The sequence below is a fragment of the Dothidotthia symphoricarpi genome (genome assembly GCF_010015815.1).
Source record: "Dothidotthia symphoricarpi CBS 119687 unplaced genomic scaffold P153scaffold_12, whole genome shotgun sequence".
Lineage (NCBI taxonomy): Eukaryota > Fungi > Ascomycota > Dothideomycetes > Pleosporales > Dothidotthiaceae > Dothidotthia > Dothidotthia symphoricarpi.
Genome location: NW_022985019.1, coordinates 516,942 through 535,804, shown reverse-complemented (window position 1 = coordinate 535,804; position 18,863 = coordinate 516,942). Strand labels below are relative to the sequence as shown.

The 18,863-nt window shown below is 51.0% G+C and overlaps 11 protein-coding genes across 11 annotated transcripts; 10 read left to right on the top strand and 1 right to left on the bottom strand.

Annotated features, from left to right (window-relative positions):
* Positions 1-13: 13 nt before the first annotated feature.
* On the top strand, positions 14-1,768 carry P153DRAFT_318239 (malate dehydrogenase-like protein). Its single transcript, XM_033665050.1, has 8 exons — positions 14-370; positions 420-530; positions 588-675; positions 724-1,101; positions 1,150-1,234; positions 1,283-1,427; positions 1,478-1,614; positions 1,692-1,768. Exons 1-8 carry the CDS (start codon positions 326-328, stop codon positions 1,693-1,695), a joined length of 993 nt encoding a protein of 330 aa, XP_033522822.1. The 5' UTR covers positions 14-325; the 3' UTR covers positions 1,696-1,768.
* Positions 1,769-1,966: 198 nt separating this feature from the next.
* Positions 1,967-3,439, top strand: P153DRAFT_367574 (transport protein particle component). Its single transcript, XM_033668305.1, has 2 exons — positions 1,967-2,581; positions 2,635-3,439. Exons 1-2 carry the CDS (start codon positions 2,205-2,207, stop codon positions 3,038-3,040), a joined length of 783 nt encoding a protein of 260 aa, XP_033522821.1. The 5' UTR covers positions 1,967-2,204; the 3' UTR covers positions 3,041-3,439.
* P153DRAFT_367573 (uncharacterized protein) lies at positions 3,220-4,799 on the top strand. The gene has a single exon (XM_033668304.1). The coding sequence runs from the start codon at positions 3,626-3,628 to the stop codon at positions 4,427-4,429; it is 804 nt and encodes a 267-aa protein (XP_033522820.1). The 5' UTR covers positions 3,220-3,625; the 3' UTR covers positions 4,430-4,799.
* Positions 4,800-4,804: 5 nt separating this feature from the next.
* P153DRAFT_386552 (peptidase M24) lies at positions 4,805-6,285 on the top strand (the record flags this gene model as incomplete). The annotated part of the gene is made up of 2 exons (XM_033670542.1): positions 4,805-4,918; positions 5,041-6,285. The coding sequence occupies 2 exons, from the start codon at positions 4,805-4,807 to the stop codon at positions 6,283-6,285; spliced, it is 1,359 nt and encodes a 452-aa protein (XP_033522819.1).
* A 311-nt stretch (positions 6,286-6,596) lies between these two features.
* Positions 6,597-7,485, top strand: P153DRAFT_357781 (uncharacterized protein; the record flags this gene model as incomplete). Its single annotated transcript, XM_033666756.1, has 4 exons — positions 6,597-6,690; positions 6,746-7,018; positions 7,071-7,148; positions 7,205-7,485. 4 exons carry the CDS (start codon positions 6,597-6,599, stop codon positions 7,483-7,485), a joined length of 726 nt encoding a protein of 241 aa, XP_033522818.1.
* A 1,221-nt stretch (positions 7,486-8,706) lies between these two features.
* P153DRAFT_367571 (centromere/microtubule-binding protein-like protein cbf5) lies at positions 8,707-10,470 on the top strand. Its single transcript, XM_033668303.1, has 4 exons — positions 8,707-8,862; positions 8,916-9,072; positions 9,125-9,983; positions 10,031-10,470. The coding sequence occupies exons 1-4, from the start codon at positions 8,754-8,756 to the stop codon at positions 10,379-10,381; spliced, it is 1,476 nt and encodes a 491-aa protein (XP_033522817.1). The 5' UTR covers positions 8,707-8,753; the 3' UTR covers positions 10,382-10,470.
* Positions 10,471-10,931: 461 nt separating this feature from the next.
* P153DRAFT_404500 (DNAJ heat shock family protein) lies at positions 10,932-12,749 on the top strand (the record flags this gene model as incomplete). The annotated part of the gene is made up of 4 exons (XM_033672001.1): positions 10,932-10,965; positions 11,060-11,173; positions 11,232-11,914; positions 11,968-12,749. 4 exons carry the CDS (start codon positions 10,932-10,934, stop codon positions 12,259-12,261), a joined length of 1,125 nt encoding a protein of 374 aa, XP_033522816.1. The 3' UTR covers positions 12,262-12,749.
* A 309-nt stretch (positions 12,750-13,058) lies between these two features.
* Positions 13,059-14,398, bottom strand: P153DRAFT_367570 (heme oxygenase-like protein). The gene has a single exon (XM_033668302.1). It carries the CDS (start codon positions 14,307-14,309, stop codon positions 13,125-13,127), a length of 1,185 nt encoding a protein of 394 aa, XP_033522815.1. The 5' UTR covers positions 14,310-14,398; the 3' UTR covers positions 13,059-13,124.
* A 1,323-nt stretch (positions 14,399-15,721) lies between these two features.
* On the top strand, positions 15,722-16,436 carry P153DRAFT_37216 (uncharacterized protein). The gene is made up of 2 exons (XM_033669371.1): positions 15,722-16,244; positions 16,352-16,436. The coding sequence occupies exon 1, from the start codon at positions 15,852-15,854 to the stop codon at positions 16,233-16,235; it is 384 nt and encodes a 127-aa protein (XP_033522814.1). The 5' UTR covers positions 15,722-15,851; the 3' UTR covers positions 16,236-16,244; positions 16,352-16,436.
* Positions 16,410-17,695, top strand: P153DRAFT_37138 (kinase-like protein). The gene is made up of 3 exons (XM_033669255.1): positions 16,410-16,652; positions 16,719-16,806; positions 16,870-17,695. Exons 1-3 carry the CDS (start codon positions 16,530-16,532, stop codon positions 17,550-17,552), a joined length of 894 nt encoding a protein of 297 aa, XP_033522813.1. The 5' UTR covers positions 16,410-16,529; the 3' UTR covers positions 17,553-17,695.
* On the top strand, positions 17,696-18,798 carry P153DRAFT_37139 (NAD(P)-binding protein). The gene is made up of 2 exons (XM_033669257.1): positions 17,696-18,525; positions 18,571-18,798. The coding sequence occupies exons 1-2, from the start codon at positions 17,838-17,840 to the stop codon at positions 18,636-18,638; spliced, it is 756 nt and encodes a 251-aa protein (XP_033522812.1). The 5' UTR covers positions 17,696-17,837; the 3' UTR covers positions 18,639-18,798.
* Positions 18,799-18,863: the final 65 nt, after the last annotated feature.

The following is an 18,863-nucleotide window of genomic DNA, read 5'->3' as shown; positions in this document are numbered from 1 at the left end:
TGCTTCGCCGAACAGAGCGACGCGCCGTGTGTTTGCTCGTGCGGGTGGGTCAAAGGAAGATTCGTTCGTAAGCCTGAATGCTCCGTCAGGAAGCTCCTCCTTGAATCGATCTCCGACCCCGCAAGATTGGCCCGTGCTTGCTCGCTCCCCCACTAAACAACAGAGCGGTCTGCTGCAGCTCGTCCCTTTACTTAAAGTCTCAATCACTGCTTCTTCTCTTACACTTTTCTCCTTTTTCTATCTCACCAGTTCTGCCCTCCCACCCCTCCAAGCAGCTTCAGATTGTCCTTCTCTACCACCACTTTCCACCAAACAACTCAACAAAATGGTCAAGGCCGTTGTCGCAGGTGCCTCTGGTGGTATTGGACAGGTACGCCCGTGGTTACAGCAAATTCGGTGCCAAAACTGACCCCAGCCAGCCACTGTCCCTCCTCCTCAAGTCATGCCAGCTCATTGACGAGCTCGCCCTCTACGATGTTGTCAACACCCCAGGTGTTGCTGCTGATTTGTCACACATCTCGTCGCCAGCTGTATGAGCTAGTCCCTAGCCCCACAACACAACCATGGGAAGTACTAAAGGTGGCCAGACAGTAACAGGGTACCTGCCCAAGGAGGATGGTCTGCAGCAGGCCCTCACCGGCGCTGATATCGTCGTTATCCCAGCTGGAATTCCCCGTAAGTGAAGCGCCAACAGTATTGGCGTCACACACTGACCTTTCCAAGGCAAGCCTGGCATGACCCGTGACGACCTCTTCAAGATCAACGCCGGCATTGTCCAGGGCCTCATCGAGGGCGTCGCCAAGTACTGCCCCAAGGCCTCCGTCCTCGTTATCTCGAACCCAGTCAACTCGACGGTCCCCATCGCTGCCGAGGTGCTCAAGAAGGCCGGTGTCTTCGACCCCAAGAAGCTCTTCGGTGTCACCACGCTCGACGTTGTCCGCGCTGAGACCTTTGTTGCCAGCATCACAGGCGAGAGCAACCCCTCGAAGCTCAGCATCCCCGTCATTGGAGGACACTCTGGCGAGACCATTGTGCCTCTTTTCAGCCAGGCCAAGCCCAGCGTGGAGATCCCCGCTGACAAGCTGGATGCTCTTGTCAACCGTGAGTGACGAATGGCGACTGTCTTGATCACCAACTTACTCTATTCAGGAATTCAATTCGGTGGTGATGAGGTTGTCAAGGCCAAGGACGGCGCTGGTTCAGCCACTCTCTCCATGGCTTACGCAGGTTACCGGTGCGTCTGCCCTGCAAGCCGTTGAGTGTACCAGCTGACAAACTTCAGTTTCGCCGAGAAGGTGATCAAGGCCTCCAAGGGCGAGAAGGGCATCGTCGAGCCCAGCTTTGTCTACCTACCCGGTGTCGAGGGCGGTGACGCCATTGCGAAGGTCACCGGCTCAGACTTTTTCTCAGTGCCCATCGAGCTTGGCGTAAGTAGAGCAGAGCTTCTTTACGCTCACGGTTGCTGACTTTGATACAGCCCAACGGTGCCGAGAAGGCGATCGATGTCGTCAGCAGTGCCAACGACCACGAGAAGAAGCTCCTCCAGGCATGCTACGACGGCCTCAAGGGCAACATCTCCAAGGGTATTGAGTTCGTCAACAACCCTCCTGCCAAGTGAGTTGGCCCTAACACTGCTACGGCGCACTTCAAGGAAGGGCCCTCGGAATTTTGCTCATGCTAACATCCGATAGATAGGCTTTAGCGTCTTCGATGAATGATGAGAAATGAGAAAGACGGAATGATATCTGGGAATATGCATGATTTGAGCAACAGAACTAGTTCAACCAGCTAGCTGAAATAAGCACTCTCATGACAACACACGTCTTGACCCTTTCTAATCAGTGAACATGTGAAATGGTCTCAAAGTCCAGTGGAGTTCCTGATCTCGGTGACTTCATATGCCAAGCCATAGTTGGACCCTGACAGAATGATCGACAGCGGCTCGAGCACTCCACGCTGCCCTTCAGACCACATCCCAGCAGCATCCACTGCGACTGACCTTTTGCGCGCCCACAACCCCGCAATACGTACATAAGTCTTCTTGGGCTTCACGAACCTGTAGCGCATATCAATCGCCACCACTTCCCGTCGACCAAACCTCCAAACCTCCTGCGACAACCGACGATTACTCCGCAGCCCACCTGTTCACCGACCCATCGCCCAAGAAACATTCGCTAGAGCTGTGAACACGTCCGCTCGCAACAATGGCGCACGCCGCCCAACAAACGCCCACCGATACGCCTACATCATATGTCGACCCCACATACTCCCTGTTGAATACAACATGTCTTGATCTGCTACTCATAGAACTTGTCCCCATGGCATACCGTATAGCTGCCGATTTGGCGGCAAGAGAGGAGGAATGGACACATGGGTCGTCGGCTACAAAGTCAAAGAGGCTATCCGGAGCAAGCGGCGATGCGAGTAGCACCGTGGCAGGGACAAGCGTCGGAGGGCCGGCAGGCGGGACAGTAGGAGGCGGTGGTGGAACAGCGACAGTAGACGAGGAAGAAGCGAGGGAGGCGGTGTTTCATCGACTGGAAAACCTGGGGTACAGAGTCGGGTTAGGCGTCGTTGAACGGTATGCGCTCTACCCTACACTCTCCGCGCACCCTCCCTAACACGACCACACAGATTCTCCCGCGACTCACCCCGTCCAACAAACCCGCTCGACATCATCAAATTTCTCTGCAAAGACCTCTGGACGCTCCTCTTCCGAAAACAAATCGACAATCTCAAAACAAACCACCGCGGCATCTACGTCCTCACAGACAACACGTTCAAGCCCCTCTCGCGAATGTCCTTCGACACCAAGAAATATGATGCCGCCATGCAGACGGCGCTCGTGCAGCAGACAGGCGACCCGGCGCTGGGGCGCGACGCAAACACCCAAGCAAGAGTGCAGCCGTTTCTGTACTTCCCCGCGGGCGTCATCAGAGGCTGTCTGGCCAGTCTGGGCATAACGGCGACAGTCACGGCGGAAAGCGCTGCGCTGCCTGGTGCGACGTTTCAAATACGGACTGCGGGTGCGAAGGCCTGAGCATGGGGATGGGCAGCAGCATATTTTCAGCGGCATTGGGCGGCGTTTGGGAGGGTCATGACTTGATGATGGCTTCAGATACAGAAGATCTCTCTGCTACGTTCGTAATACAGAGTGGGCAGATTCACTCATGGTGTGTGGAATCATGTAATGTGGAGTCTTTCAACACGCTGTTAGTTCTTTCGTTCTGCCAAATCTATGTATGAGCCTGACGGCCTTGTGGTACTGTTCATGGCCCCCAAAGTGTTGCCATGCTTGATGCAGTGGGATTCTTTCTTGACGGAAGCAGCCATCTATACTTCCTCGCCATAAATATCGTTTTGCATTATTCTTTCTCTTTTTGGAACCTGACAGCCTCTTTCCGCGCCCATGGCGTCTCTCTTACCTCCACGAGAGCTCACTACTGACATGAGCCAGTGTTCTTGCTCTCATTTTGTAGGTAAGTGCAGTATAAAATATTTGGTCATTGTTGTTTGAATGCTTTCTCGCCTGAGTTCCACGGAGGCTTCAATATCACCCATCCACCCATCCGTTCACAATAAGCATATCGCAGCATCCATTCACTATTGTATCTTCACTGCAGTCATGCGTTCCATTACTCAACTCACACTCCTCCTATTAACCACCCTCTGTTCCGCAAACAACCTCAACCTCTACAACTCGAACGGTGCGACATTCTGGCCAGGGCACTTCACCTCCAGCAAATCCTCAGGCTGCATCAAACCGTCCGACGTCTGGGACAGAAACTCCTATATCGTCTTCAATTCGAAGAACACAGACGATGCGCCATTCAACTTCTCCATCTCGACCCACCACACGAAATACTACCCACACACGCTACAGAACCTGCTACAGGCGTACAACTTCGACATCACCTTGGAAAGTTCCGTCGATGCATCCGAGTGTTGCGGATGGTGGGACACAGGAGCAGTGAAGGCTCGCGGCATAACTCGAGGCCACATCCTGTGGAAGTACAACGACCTTCGGCGTGTGCGAGCACCACCCAACTCTGGAAGGATGTCGGGCTGGTATGCGAATCGTGAGGATCATATTCCTCCCCGCATGAGCCACAGGCCCAGCAACGAAACCATCGCTTTCCTCACCCAACTCCTGTTGAGCAACGGTCCATATGCAGATGTCTACTTCAACTGGACACTCTGCCTCACAGCCTTGTGTGCATGGTTTACTGTTATGATGCTCATCGGCTTGGCTCATAAAGTTGCTCGTGCTATGCAGGCTCGGACGCAGGCTCGCTTGAAGATGGAGGAGGCTGAGGATGATATCGAACTCTCCATGATCGAACCACAACGCGCGGCCGGATTCAAGTCGTCTGAATCCACGGGTTCTGAACCTCTACCTCGCTACTCGGTAGACGGTGCCGGTCGCTGAGCCTGGCGTTGTCGAGCTTCCCGTCTATCAGGTCGTTGGGATGTTTCGTATGCATGTTTTCGTTGATCGTGTTTTGCAACGTCGGCTTTGGCAGGTGTTACTTGTTCTCATTTTTACACGTCTTGTTAGTCTTTTTGCGTCTCCCGCTTAGAATAAAATGCCTTGATCTTCAATGCTTTGACTTTTCGTATTGATACTATGACTTTATATGCTTCTTTGAGATGAAGACCTCGATGATCGAGTGGGGTTGTGGTCGGAATGGGTCATTGATGTCCGTCAGCTGCCAAAACTAGTCTCGTTACGATTTAGCCTTCTCCAACATTCCCGAATCATCTCGTCCCGTCGCGAGTTTGATCTTGGACAACTATTAACAAGATGAAAGACACTTTTTCGACTCGTCAGTTTCCAAATCCTCCTTTGCGGATGAAAGCCGGCTTGTCTGCGCGCTGGCTCTTCTGCGTTACTGCAGGCACAGTCTTACTTGTTTGGGTATGTCGAACCTCTCCAGTAACATACCTCGTGTTTGACCACGCTAAACCAAAGAGAACCTATTTTCACTATACAATCATACCTCTCTCTATGTAGAATCAAGAACGGAACATTTTCGGAAGTGTTCAGTCGATGCGTATCTCGCTACGGGTCTGAAGTTCCTTAAAACTGCTGAGCGGCCCCCAATTGAAGAGTATATCCTTCGAAGGAACAATCTCGCAAAAGCTCTTGTAGCGGAAGATGTTGATGCTTTTGTTGTGGAACCCGGCTTCACGTTCAGCTACTATGCAAATATCACCCAGCCTGAATGGGAGGTCTGGGAACCTGAAGAGCGCCCTTTCGTCATGATCATTCGACCTGAGAGGTTGTCAGATGGAAGTGTCGTGGCCAACACCTCGTTCTTGGTTCCGAGTTTTGAGGAGACGCGTGCGAGACTGCTCGATATGCCGTTTGAAGAGGAGATACACACTATTACGTATGAAGAGCATTGGAATTACTACACCACTCTGTACGAGTCAGAAATCTGGGGTGACACTCTTTCCCCGGTTCTCATGGTCGATGAAGAAATGCGGGATTTCATCCAGCGGGGCCTATCTTCTAACGGGTTCACCGTCGTAGGCCTAGGCGGCGAGGTGGAAGCGGTGCGACAGGTCAAGACTGAGCGTGAAATCGGAATATTGAAAGCTGTCAATACAGGAACCGTGGAAGCTATTCGAGCGATGAGAACGTGTCTCTATCCAGGTGTCACAGAAAACGAAGTCGCTGCGATACTCGATGACACCATGAGAGCAGCAGGGTTGGATCCGTTCTTCGACATTGTGGAATTTGGCAAATCTGCAGCCCTGCCCCACGGCGGCTATGACGGGAGTAGGAAGCTTGAGCCCGGAATGTTCGTACTCATCGATGTCGGGGCACATCTATATGGGTACAGTAGCGACGTGTGCCGCACGTTCTATCCTCCATTCTTTTCGAACCCTCCGCCTTCGAAACACAACGTCACTGAACAGCTGGATGTGTGGCAGATCGTCCTCGATGCTCAGTCTGCAGCCGTGAACGCCATGGTACCTAATGCTACTGCTGCGTCGGTGGATATAGCCGCCCGCAGTGTAATCAAAGCAGCAGGATATGGGAAGTACTTCACTCATCGCTTGGGGCATAGTATTGGGATCAAGGCCCACGAAAGCCCGTACCTCAACAAAGGAAACTTTGGGGCGGTGCTTCGTCCGGGCATGGTGTTTACAGCGGAGCCAGGGGTCTACGTGCTAGACAAGTTCGGAGTCCGTCATGAAGATGTTCTAGTTGTGAGAGAAGATGGGGAGGCAGAGAACATCAGTGGTGGATTCGCACATGGCCCTTGGGATCCTTAGTATCAATACACTCTGTAACCGTCTGTGAATAGGCGTACAAGGGGAGAAACCCTCGTTGTCCGCTCTTGCCGATTGGTCACCGCCAAGAAAGTCACACATTCACCATATCCATCGCTTATCACAGTATATGCGCTCTTTTCCCTACCATTCAGGATTAGCTCGATGGGGCTGATGGGGCTTCAAAACGTGGGAAGCTCGAAACTGCTTGGCTCAGCAGAGATTTTGCAGTCCTTTCCCTTACCTCTGTTCGCTTTTCTTCGACCTCTGTAGTTGTCTAAACATCATTCACTCCACACCCATCTGCTCCAGCGATGAAGCTCCCATTCACCCTCGCAGTCGTTGTGGCCGCCGCCATCGTCAATGCAGCTCCCGCCCCTGCTTCCGATCTTGTTGTCCGCACCAACGGTATGTGGATGCTTAAAGGTTCTTTGTGGTTACAAACAGGGCTCACACAGTTTAGATGTCCTCACTCAGTCTAGGAACATCACCTCTCAACTTTCTGTTGCTGCTGTCAATGACGAAGTCTCGGAGACCTACCATGGCGAGCACACAGTAGAGATGTGGCTCGGCATCAACAGGGCAAACGTGGGCGACCTCACTGGCTCGGCGCTCTATGGCATGATCTGGAAGGCTCTCGATGTCATATGTGATCGTGGTCGCGCGCATGACTGTGACAGTACCAGCAGGGCTATCAATGTCAACTACTTGAATGACAAAAACAAGATCGATCGAGGTAAGTGTCGCAGATGTGATCATTTCATGACAAAAGCTGACTTGCCATGCAGGATTCTTGAGGCTGAAGGTTGAATCTGGATACTGGAGCGATGATGCAGTTCGTCGTCTAATGATCGGGTCCGTGGCTGGTACGTTCTCTGTGCTTCTCTTCATGTAGCATAACGCATTTTACTGATTTGTCCAGGGGCACTCGAAGCTTTGAGCAATGCACAGGACAACTGTTTTGATGCTCCAGGATCAAAGAGGCTCTGCAACGTTAGCGACCGTGTCAAGATCCACACGATTAGTGGCAACATCCATGTTTTCATCAATAGCCCTACCGACGACGGATCGTTTTGGTGTTGTCAGAACAGAAGCCCCATCGACAACGTTCTGGATCGACTGGGTTCTGAATGGCTGTCTCATTCGCCTATGTGGCAGGGCAAAGGCTTCTCGAGGGATGTGAGGTGCATCAACGCCTGCTAAGATACATGAACCTTGGTAGAGGGTATAGACGGTGTAGACTAGACTATAGATGGGATAAGATGGGAACGTATTTCATGCAAGCTAGTTTGGGGTTCAGTCTTCCACTCACTGTTTCCCTTGTCATGTCTCCTTGGTGCTCTGCTTTTTCTATCAGACTATCCGGATTGTCTAGACAGAAAAGCGCTCTAGATGGTCTGGGACGAGCTCGAATATGAATTTCTGAGAGCCCCTATGCGCTTGACCCGTTATCCGAAATCTTATGAAATACGAGACCTGACCTTGTTTGCCAGTTGCGATGTCCCAGGTGCAAAATGGTGACAGGTTGGTGTGGATCAACTGGTCGGTCACTAGCTCCCCAATTGAAGTCTTTCCACAGCATCCCAATCAATGCTTGTACATCAATAGCGTTATACGTGGAGGGAACTTCATCTGTTTCGAGGTGGTCTGCTGAAAAGTGTGTGTAGTTCTTCGTGAAATATTCCAGGATGAGATCAACTGTAGTGACACGAGCACTGGGTGTGATAGAAGCATTCTTCACTTCCCCGCAATGAGTGGACCCGGCATGTGTGTAGCTTATGTCAGACAACTCGACTGAAGGTAGGGTTTTCCAGCTGATGTTTCCAAAATCGTATGCATGTAGCCATGTTGGCCCTACATCATAGACAACCACGCGAGGTACCCACTTTAAAGTCTTCGCAAGATGTGCTATGATTTAAGCTCGGAACCCACTGCGAAATCCCTCCCGATTGGTAGCGTCTAGCTGTCTTGCAGAGTTCCCCACAATACCCGCATGCAGGCGCGTTCATCGAAACGATAACATGATCCTCTTTTGGAAATTCTGCCTCGCTTTGCGGATCTGGGTTCTCATCAACTAATTCCAAAAATGAAGCGGACATGATTAAAGCCTAGTCGAGAGTCAAGTGGACGAGAGAGTACGAGCGTTCGAATATTGGAAAAGTGAACGTCAAGCAGCAAGCGGAAGGAGATGCCATGTAGAGTGATCACAGCTGGGCAATCACGATCGAAGAGTATGCATTGTATGTAGTGTGTAACCTAACAAAATCTGATACAAATACTGATAGAAGGGTATCAAGATACTGCAAGAATACCCACTGGGCAGTTGCAGGTGAGGTCAGTGGCTCTGCACGTGATGCTGCGGACCGACCTTTCGCCGATGCAAAACCAGCGCTAGTTCGAAATCTCGAAAAACTTCGAGAGCTCCAGCAGCACGCCAATTGCAATCCCCAAATTCAGCAATATCGCACGCAATGGCTCTCGTTCAGACTGACCCCGACGCGTATGTGATCAAGCCAGCGGCTTCTGCGCCAGCTATCGACACCAGCGACTGGCCGCTGCTGCTCAAGAATTACAGCGACTGTATGCAGCAGCTCTCCACATAGCTCCAGAGCGCACAGCTAACACGCACATAGTGCACGTTCGCACCTCGCACTACACCCCCATTCCCCAAGGATGCGCGCCTCTAGCTCGTGACATCAAGTCGTACATCAGCTCTGGTGTCATCAACCTCGACAAGCCCTCGAACCCGTCTAGTCACGAAGTCGTATCATGGATCAAGCGCATGCTTCGGTACGCGTGACAATCGCAATTGTTTTCTTGGATTTGACTAATGCGCATGCAGAGTCGAGAAGACTGGTCACAGTGGTACCCTCGATCCCAAGGTCACCGGATGTCTTATTGTCTGCATTGACCGCGCCACCCGTCTCGTGAAGTCTCAGCAGGGTGCTGGAAAGGAGTACGTGTGCGTCATTCGTCTTCATGAGAAGCTCCCTGGAGGTGAAGCTCAGTTTGCGCGCGCCCTGGAGACCCTTACTGGTGCTCTTTTCCAACGACCACCGCTTATCTCTGCTGTCAAGCGCCAGTTGCGTATTCGAACGATCCACGAGAGCAAGCTCTACGAGTTCGACAACGAGAGGCAGCTTGGTGTCTTCTGGGTTAGCTGTGAAGCTGGAACCTACATCCGTACACTGTGTGTGCATCTCGGTCTCCTGCTCGGTGTGGGTGCCCACATGCAGGAGCTCCGACGTGTGAGGAGTGGAGCCATGGACGAGACAAAGGATTTGGTCACACTGCACGACGTTCTTGATGCTCAGTGGATTCACGACAACAACCGCGATGAGTCCTACCTGCGCCAGGTTATCGCGCCCCTGGAGAGTCTGTTGACGAGCTACAAGCGCGTCGTTGTCAAGGACAGCTCTGTCAATGCCATCTGCTATGGTGCCAAGCTTATGCTCCCCGGTCTCCTTCGTTTCGAGAAGGGCATTGAGATTCATGAGGAGATTGTTCTGATGACCACCAAGGGTGAGGCTATCGCCCTTGCCTACGCGCAGATGTCCGCGGTCGAGATGTCTTCCTGCGACCACGGTGTCGTTGCAAAGATTAAGCGAGTCATCATGGAGCGTGATCTCTACCCTAGGAGGTGGGGCATGGGTCCTGTTGCCACTGAGAAGAAGAAGATGAAGGAGGCTGGCACGCTCGACGTAAGTTTTCAGGCAATCGATCGTAAGCACAACGCTAACAGCTCCAGAAATTCGGTCGTACAAATGAAAAGACCCCCGCCAAGTGGAATGCTGAGTACAAGGACTTCAACAGAACTGACAGCGGTTCAGCTGCGCCTCTGGCTGAGACTACCTCAACGTCCGAGGTCCTGGCTGCCCCTGCAATTCCACCAACTGGACTCACCTCGACCGAGGAAGCGGAGGCGACCAGCGAGCTTGAAGGCAAGAGCAAGAAGCGCAAGAGCCGCGGTGAGGAGGACGACGAGTCGCCCGAGGACAAGGCAGAGCGCAAGCGCAAGAAGAAGGAAGAAAAGGCTGCCAAGAAGGCGAAGAAGGAGAAGAGGAAGAGCAAGGCCGCCGATAGCGACGACTCCGATTGAACGTTTTCGACGTGAATGAATGCGAATTTCCACCAGCGAACAACACAGCTATGTTGAGTGTACTACTGCTGTACACGTCCATCGCGTCCATATGGCGGATTTATCATTGTCTTGGATACCTACTCCTCAGTGTAGCATACGGAAAACAGCGTGTAAAAACTGGCGTTATGGGATCGGCATGGGGGAGTTTGGCGCGTCAAAGTTTCTTCGACAATGGTGGACGACAGCGTGTAGCAATGCGACATGGGTCATTCTTGTTGATGCTGGTGCAGTTCCCTGAGATTTATGTGTAGCTTCTATTGAATCTAAAATATTAAGAATTGTCCGAAACTCTCCGAAGTTCACTTGCTATCGTGAATGCACTGGGTGTCAGAGAAGCTTCTCGAAGCTTCCACGCCTGACGTCTTTGTGGCCCGCGCTCAAACGGTGGGGAGATGCACTTGAGGCTTGATGTTAAAAGCAGCTGCACGCTTTTACACTACTCGGCCCACCGCTGAAGCCTCTCACAAGCACACGAGATACCCATCCTCTTCTATATCTGCTATTCACCATGGTTAAAGAAATGCAGCTCTACGATTCATTAGGTGAGTTCGGCCTTGAAACGTGACCTACCCCTCCCGCTGCCCATGTTGCTACGGCATTCCACGGGTACCTACATGTACTAACAGTCTGTTGCAGGAGTCTCAGCTTCCGCGACGCAAGATGAGATCAAGAAAGCTTACCGCAAGGCGGCGCTGAAATGGCATCCCGACAAGAACAAGGACAACCCGCAGGCTGCCGAGAAGTTCAAGGGTAGGGCGACTCAACCCTCTCGACGACGAGGCATGTAATGCTAACATAACCAACATAGAATGTTCACAAGCTTACGAAATCCTCTCCGACCCCGAAAAGCGCAAGACATACGACCAGTACGGTCTCGAGTTCATATTGCGCGGCGGCGTACCCCCGCCTGAGGGTGCAGGCGGGCCTGGAGGCAACCCCTTCGAGGCAGGCGGTGGTGGCTTTCCATTCTCAGGCAGCGCCGGTATGCCAGGCGGCGCGCGATCATTCCATTTCTCGAGCAACGGCGGCCACGGCTTCAACTTTTCGAACGCGGATGACATATTCTCGGAATTCTTGCGAGGCAGCGGAGGTGGCGGTGGCGGCGGCGGCGGTGACGATGACGAGTTTGGTTTCGGTGGTTTTGGAATGGGCGGTATGCCAGGAGGCATGGGTGGGACGCCCCGGTCAAAGGGCGCACGAGGACCGAGCGGAGGGAGATTCGCAGGAGGTAGAAGAGCACCAGAGCCTGAAGTCACCGTCGTCGAGAAGCCACTGGCCGTGTCCCTCGAGGAGCTGTTCAACGGTACATCGAAGAAGCTGAAGATCAAGCGCAAGACATATGACCAAGCGACTGGCAAGCAAAGCACACAAGACCGGATTCTCGAGGTGCCAATCAAGAAGGGCCTCAAGGCTGGCAGCAAGATCAAATTCTCAGATGTTGGCGATCAAGTCGAAGGCGGGACACAAGATTTGCACTTCATTGTTGCAGAGGTAAGACCATTCAGGTTTTTTATTTCGCTACTTTAGCTAACATTTGCCTACAGAAATCTCATCCACTCTTCACTCGCGAAGGCGACGACATCAAGCGCGTCATCGAGCTCGATCTCAAAGAAGCCCTGACCGGCTGGCGACGAACCGTGCAAACCATCGATGGGAAACAACTCAGTGTCGGTAGCGGAGGGCCATCAGGACCTACCTGGACGGAGCGCTACCCAAACCTCGGAATGCCAAAGAGCAAGAAGCCAAATGAACGCGGCGACTTCATCGTTGGTGTCAATATCAAGTTCCCGACCAGCCTGACGAGCGACCAAAGAGAGAAGCTCAGGCAGATTCTCTGAGCAAGCATATCGGCCAACGACGGCCAACATGAACTTTAATCTGTCATATTTGCGCCCGATCACACGACGCTGTGATCTTACAGCGTCGTGGACATCATTTTCCTCTTCCTGCATATATTCTGATTCTATTTTTATTTTTTAACCTGCTCAGGTGAGCTATCGGCGTTGGCGGAAATCCAAAGCATCAATCGACGTCATTTGACGTTCCATTTTTATACTCAAACAATTCATCAAGTGCTGAAAGAAGGAAATCAAGGAGTTTTGTTTACTGGGGATGATGAGCGTAGCACGACGATGGAAACGAAGAAACGAATTACATGATTAGAACAATGACGGAATGAAAATCACCTTCTCACAGTGAATACTGTTGCTATTCTCATATTACTCCTGCGCTTGAAACCTCGAGTCCTGGTGCGACTTTGGCTGTCAATGCTGTTGACGCGAGTTTGATAGTCACGATGAGGCCGTTGTGATTTATGTTTGATGTGAATAAAGGGGAAGTATAGTATTACCACGTTGACATGTCTAACGAGGAACTTCGAAAATGTGAGTACAGAGTGAGACACCGGATGTGAACGTGAAGTTCAGTTGGACAAGCAAGATGAGAAAAAGACGGATAAAGTTGTTTTGATGGAAAGTGATGAATTAAGATATGTTGAACGTGTGAGCATGAACAAAATCGCTACATATATGTACCAATACTATGTTGTCGCGACCAAAATACCGATCGACCGATACCTCAGTACGCGGCTCGTGACTGTATATACCTGCTTCGACATATGTACTAAGAAGGCGTTCAAAAAGAGAAGTATAAGCGCAGTCCCAATCCATAAGCCTTCTGTCTTGCCATCCGATATATGAGGTTATCTGAGATGCGGCGTGTTTTGGCAACAGTTGCAGTCCACATGCGGAACCCAGGGCCTGCCCTGCCCGAGATAATCACCTCCATTCCATTGCTCTGTGCTCTTCAACCACAGCCCATCGAACTCCTTGGTGTGCCCTACATCGCCGCTGGTCACCGTCGACTTGTTGGCAGCATTGCCATGGACCGCAGACAGTGTGTTGTGCGCACTGCTGTCTACCGGCGTCGATTTTTGTCCTACGTTTCCGCCTACTCCCGTCGACGTGTGTCCTGCACAGCTATCTGTTGCTGTCGAATTGTGTCCAACGTGGCTGTGGGTCGATGTCGACGCGTATCCTGCATTGCTGTTTACCGCTGTCGATGTACCAACACTCGGCCAGAATGCCTCCTCGGCATCCAACAACGCCTCCCATACTGCATGTGTTCTTGTCTTGACCTCCTTCCACCTCGCGTCATCCTTGTTCACTGCGCTGCCGACACCTTCGTTGATGATGCGCTCCAGCGTCTCAACAAGCATCAAGAAATCCCGGTTGGACCAGTTGGGAATGAGATCCTTCCTCATTGCGCCACCGTCCTGATCGTTTTCGTACATCCTCGAGCTGGCTTGAGTGTCTTGCTTTTGTGCCCAGGAGAACGCTTCGTAGAAAACTTTCTCCGTAGCCCAGAGGAGGACTGCGCCTTCGAGCCAGGGGATGAATGTGTGTTCTTGGTTGCGGCCTGTCTGGGCGAAGAGGGTCTCAAACCGACGTAGGCCCTCGGATTTGGTGGACGCGTTGGCAGTTGAGGTGATCCAAGACACGTTCAACTTGTACGTGTCTGCGATTTCAACGAAAAAGTTCTCTTCGCGCCGAATGTTTTGCAGGGCCTCCTCTAGCCAATCCACCAGTCTGTGCTCAACTGATTTGTGACCTTTGACGAGTTCTCTAGGCATTATCCGCCGAAGGAGACTGAGGAGTTGTTCGGCATAGGAAACATAGCCTTGTAAATAGACACGGTCGTTTGCGAGCCATTGGGCAAGTACTGGTTTGGGGAGTGTGCCTTTGGCAGCGTGTACGAGGAAGGATGACTGTGTGGCTCGGCGGAAGTGGTCGCTGTTGTAAGACATTAGATGAGTTGTGAGGGCATGGGGCACATCATTGAGGTCGAGGCCCAGGGCGTTCACGGCTGTTCCAGGGTGGTGTGCCATGTCTGTATTGAGTGGTGTTTGTGAAATTGATAAGTTGTTTGGAGTGTTGTAGAGTTGAAAGTGGGTTGTTGGGATGTTGGGATGCTCGGGTATGATTTGAGCACATTAAATCTGAGGTCTCGTTGTTTATATACCGAACATATATTCTGCGCCAAGCAACATATTTGCCAAATACACTTCCACTTACGTAGTAACGCAAGCCATACAAGGCCCACCACGATGTTGCCGAGAGAATTTCGTGAGGTTGTACTATAACGATGACGTAGTCTCTATAACATTTCCGACGTCAGCTGGTCATTACTGACCAGAAAACTACCAAGTCCACGCTCTAGAGCAACGCTATAGCGTGCTCGGCGTGGGTAGCTCTGGCGCGCGCTGAGGCCCAGCCCAAATGCATCTCAAATTCGAAGACCCAGAGCATGGCAAAGCCGTTGGCGCGATGACGATTCCGCCACTGGCGTCTGCACGCCAACATCTTGCTACTACAATGCAGTTCTTGCATCACCCCATCCATGGAGCGATCATCATGCGATGCGGGCCGAACCTGCAGATCAGGTGGAAGCTGATGGTTGATAGCCGATGGCCGGTGGCCGAGCAGCCGTTCATGTCGTTGCTGCCGCCAGCTTACCATGTTTACAGCCTGAATGATGCCCAAAGAATTTGTTGACGAAACTGGGAACCGCGCGTTATGCATGCTCGTGATCCTGCTGTTCCACAGTGAGCGTAGCCTTCCTACGTCCGTCCAACCCACGCGGGGTTCTGATGTGTTATAACTTGTCGACGCGGACAGCCTAAAGTCGAGGCAGTGTAATGGAAAGGTTTTGCGTGCGCTGAATGCACATTGGTGTACCAAGTAGGGGAACGTCTCCTAGGTGGTGTTCATGCCTGCCATAGTTAGACACTCGCGCTAATTTTGATGTTTTTCGGCTTTGACGTCGCGCTCTGTGTTACGCAAGCAGAAAAACGATCTAGCCCTATGAGCAGGCTTCAACTAGCTGGCAAGACATTTCGGAATTGATGTGGTATGCGTCGAGCTGGTGAGCTTGTTACTCGCAAGGGGGATGCGACGGCGGGGAAGACACCTTGATCTCGATGACATACTTAGTCAGCCCAGTCGCTCACTTTTCCGGTTTACTTGAATTTCCCTCTCCCTCAAGTATTTTTTCAAATACCTGTCATTGCCCACGCCAAAAGGGAGATGCATAGAAAAGTGTTCAGAGGAAGGCTGAGCCAGGCGCGGTGGGCTGGATGAGTGCCAATTCGGCAACCTCATGCGAGTCATCGGTCATCGGGGCTGAGGCGTGGTTCATGTGGCATTCACTTATAGGCTGCTCCATTCTCTCTGACGATCTATACACATCCTACCTCTCACAGATACTTGCCTCTAACCTCTAACCTCAGACCTTTGGATCCACGAGCTTATCATCAAGCCAGAACCTGAAGAGTTATCAACGCCGAGATCTATGTCATATCTCCACGAGGCTGTTTACTACGGTCCTGTGAAATCTTAAGCAACAATACGCACACGCAACTACGAGTGAGATGGAACATCAAGGTGCCATATCACTAGCATCTCCGTCTGATCCAAGACAACTCGCCGTGGAGGGAGAACATGCTCTCAGAACAAACCCTGACCACGATCCACAGCTATTTTCGTTCAGTCTTACGAGGACAACCAACATCAAATCTTGGGAAAAAATACAATCAAACGAGAATCTACGCGACTTGCAAGATATCGTACGCAGATTTCGGGTCAACCGTGGTAATGTCAAGCACACTTTGAATATCATCCCATCTTCAAATTGTCGAAGAATTATCTATGAAAGTGTAGAGAAACAAAACCTGGAACTCTGGTACGTAATCCAATACAGTGGTGTACCAGGAACACGCAGAACATGCATAGTCCTCTTTTCAGAACTTTGCTAATCTTCGAAGGTGCGTCTTATACCTCTTTCAATTCAGCCTAATCCTGCAAGATGTATTGATCATATCGTATATGCACTCAATTGAGAGCTTGTACTAACCATGTACCTTGGACTTAGGAAATACAATAAGAAACTCCAATTCACGATTGCTGCATTATATCTCCACTGGAAACCTGTCAATCGTAGTCAGAAGCAACTCAAGGGGGTAGTTGTTGTACTGGAAACCGAACCAACTGAACTGAAACCCGTATACACTGTATCTCAAAATGTTACGGAAGTCTCGAATACGACATCGATGAAGGCTAGACCAGAACACTATGGTTGGGCTAATGAGCATCTGATTATTGGCCCGCACGACGAAGACATACTTGTGGCATGTAGAGCCCTTGGTCACGGATCTCTTGGAGTCGTTGAAGAGGTTCGCCGCGCAAATTCACAGTTTCCCACTTTTGTTCGAAAGCGTGTACAACTACCGATTCGTAAGGTGCAGGCCGAAGCTACTCTGAACATCATTCAGGAAGAAGCAAGGAACTTGAAATCGCTCGTCCATCCGCACATCGTTACTTTTATCGGTTCGTACGAAGATGCCAAACACAGCAATCGCCACTTCTATTGCCTACTCATGTGTCCAGTAGGCGACAATGACCTGGCGGACTTCCTCGACATTGTCAGCGAGCAAGACTCAATGTTGGAACTTCGGACACAGTGGAGACAATGGATTCGATCATGGATTGTCTGCCTTGCCTCCGCTTTGGAGTACATGCACCAAAACGGTATTCAGCACCAAGACATCAAGCCATCCAACATTATACATAGAGGAGATCGAGTACTGTTCACGGATTTCAGCTCATCACGCGCATTTGAGGTGGGGCACACGACATCAACAGATAACCCATCACGCTCATCCCCCATGTATGCCGCACCCGAAGTGACAGCCGCTAGGTTTTCTGGAAAGCTCGGACGACACGGACGAGGCTCAGATATATTCGCGCTGGGTTGTGTGTTCTGTGACATGTTAACAGTTTTGCAAGGTCGATCCGTTTCGTCCCTGAAAGAGTATCTCCTGAACGAGAATAGTGCCGTGGCATCAAATCCTAGTAACGTAAAGGGACCATTGTATTACGGTCAAAAACTACCCTTAATTCATGAATGGTTTTCTGGCTCATCCGAGTTTCTTAGCTGCATCTCTCTCATGCTAGAGTCGGATCGAACCTTGCGACCAGACGCGACCAAAGTTGTGGAAACACTTACTTCAGATGATTATTTCGAGGCAGGATGCACTTGTTGCGGCAGCACAACGTCGCTACGAAATTCTTAGAAGATGAAGCAGAACAAGGAAGAAAGGAAAAGGCTTTGGCCCCCTGGATTCGATCATTCATATCTAATGAAAGATACGTTTGAAGTAGTTGACGTATGTCATTCTGAGGAGAAACACGGCGACATAACCTTACATACTGAGCAAGTCACTGGCTGACATTAATCGGATTCTAATTGTTTAAAATGATTCATACTATGCTAGTATAAGTCAAGCAAAAAGTCACAAATTTCTATCTTGTCCATCTAGTTTGCATATGACAGCATAGTCAAGAGACTGGACATTGTTATGCCACCACGAACCAAGGATACCATCTCCAGCTCTCGACCCACACAACAGCAAGTTACCTCTTCCACTCTACGTCCGCATAATCGGTGCTTCGCGGGCATTGGACCCAGAATCGCGCGCGCATACGCCCAAGCCGGCGCAGCATCTCTCATCCACGCAGCACGCTCGTCCTCATCACATGAACTCGCGAAAGTAGAGCAACAAGTTCAGGAACTTGATCCCTCAGTGCTCATAAAATGCATGCCAGTCGACATCACATCCTCGCAATGCGTTGCCGAGCTAGCCAGACGCGTAAAAGAAGAAGTCGGTAGACTGGATATCGTCGTCCTGAACTTAGGTTACTCCGGTCTAGTAATTCTCAACGTCGATGAAGGCGATCCGCAGAACTTTCAAGATGTATTCAATGTCAATGTACAGGGCACATATCCCGTTGCCCAGTACTTCATTCCGCTGCTGGAGGAGAGCAACGGCACAAAGGCATTCATCGCAGTGGGGTCTTTTGCGGCTCTTATAGTCAACGGACATATCGCGAACACGGCCTATTGTGTGTTGGAGTTCGCACAGGTGCGGCTTGTGAAGTTTATAACAGAGTGGCATGTGGCGGATGGTGTGCTGGCCGTTGCTGTGCATCCTGGTGCCGTGAATACGGAAATGGCTGATAAGACTACGCCGGAGAGTTTTCGGCCATGTAAGTCCGCTCCCGTTAAGTAGTTGAAAAGTCTGACTCTTGTAGATCTTACAGATGATGTCGGCCTAGGCGGAGCGTTCTGTGCATGGCTGAGTCCCGAGAAGAGGATGTGACTGAACAGCAGATTAGTGAGCGCAACTTGGGATCATGAGGAGTTGCTGAAGAAGGAAGACAAGATCGAAGAGCAGAATTTGCTGAAGTTGGGCTATAGGGTTGGTGATGTTTCAGACGCTGGGAAAAGTTGAAGTGAATTTCCGAAGTTCTTGATAGATCATCATTATCCATTCTGTTTTCTAAGAGCGAAGCCTCGATACCTTTAGATACCCATCTTACAATCT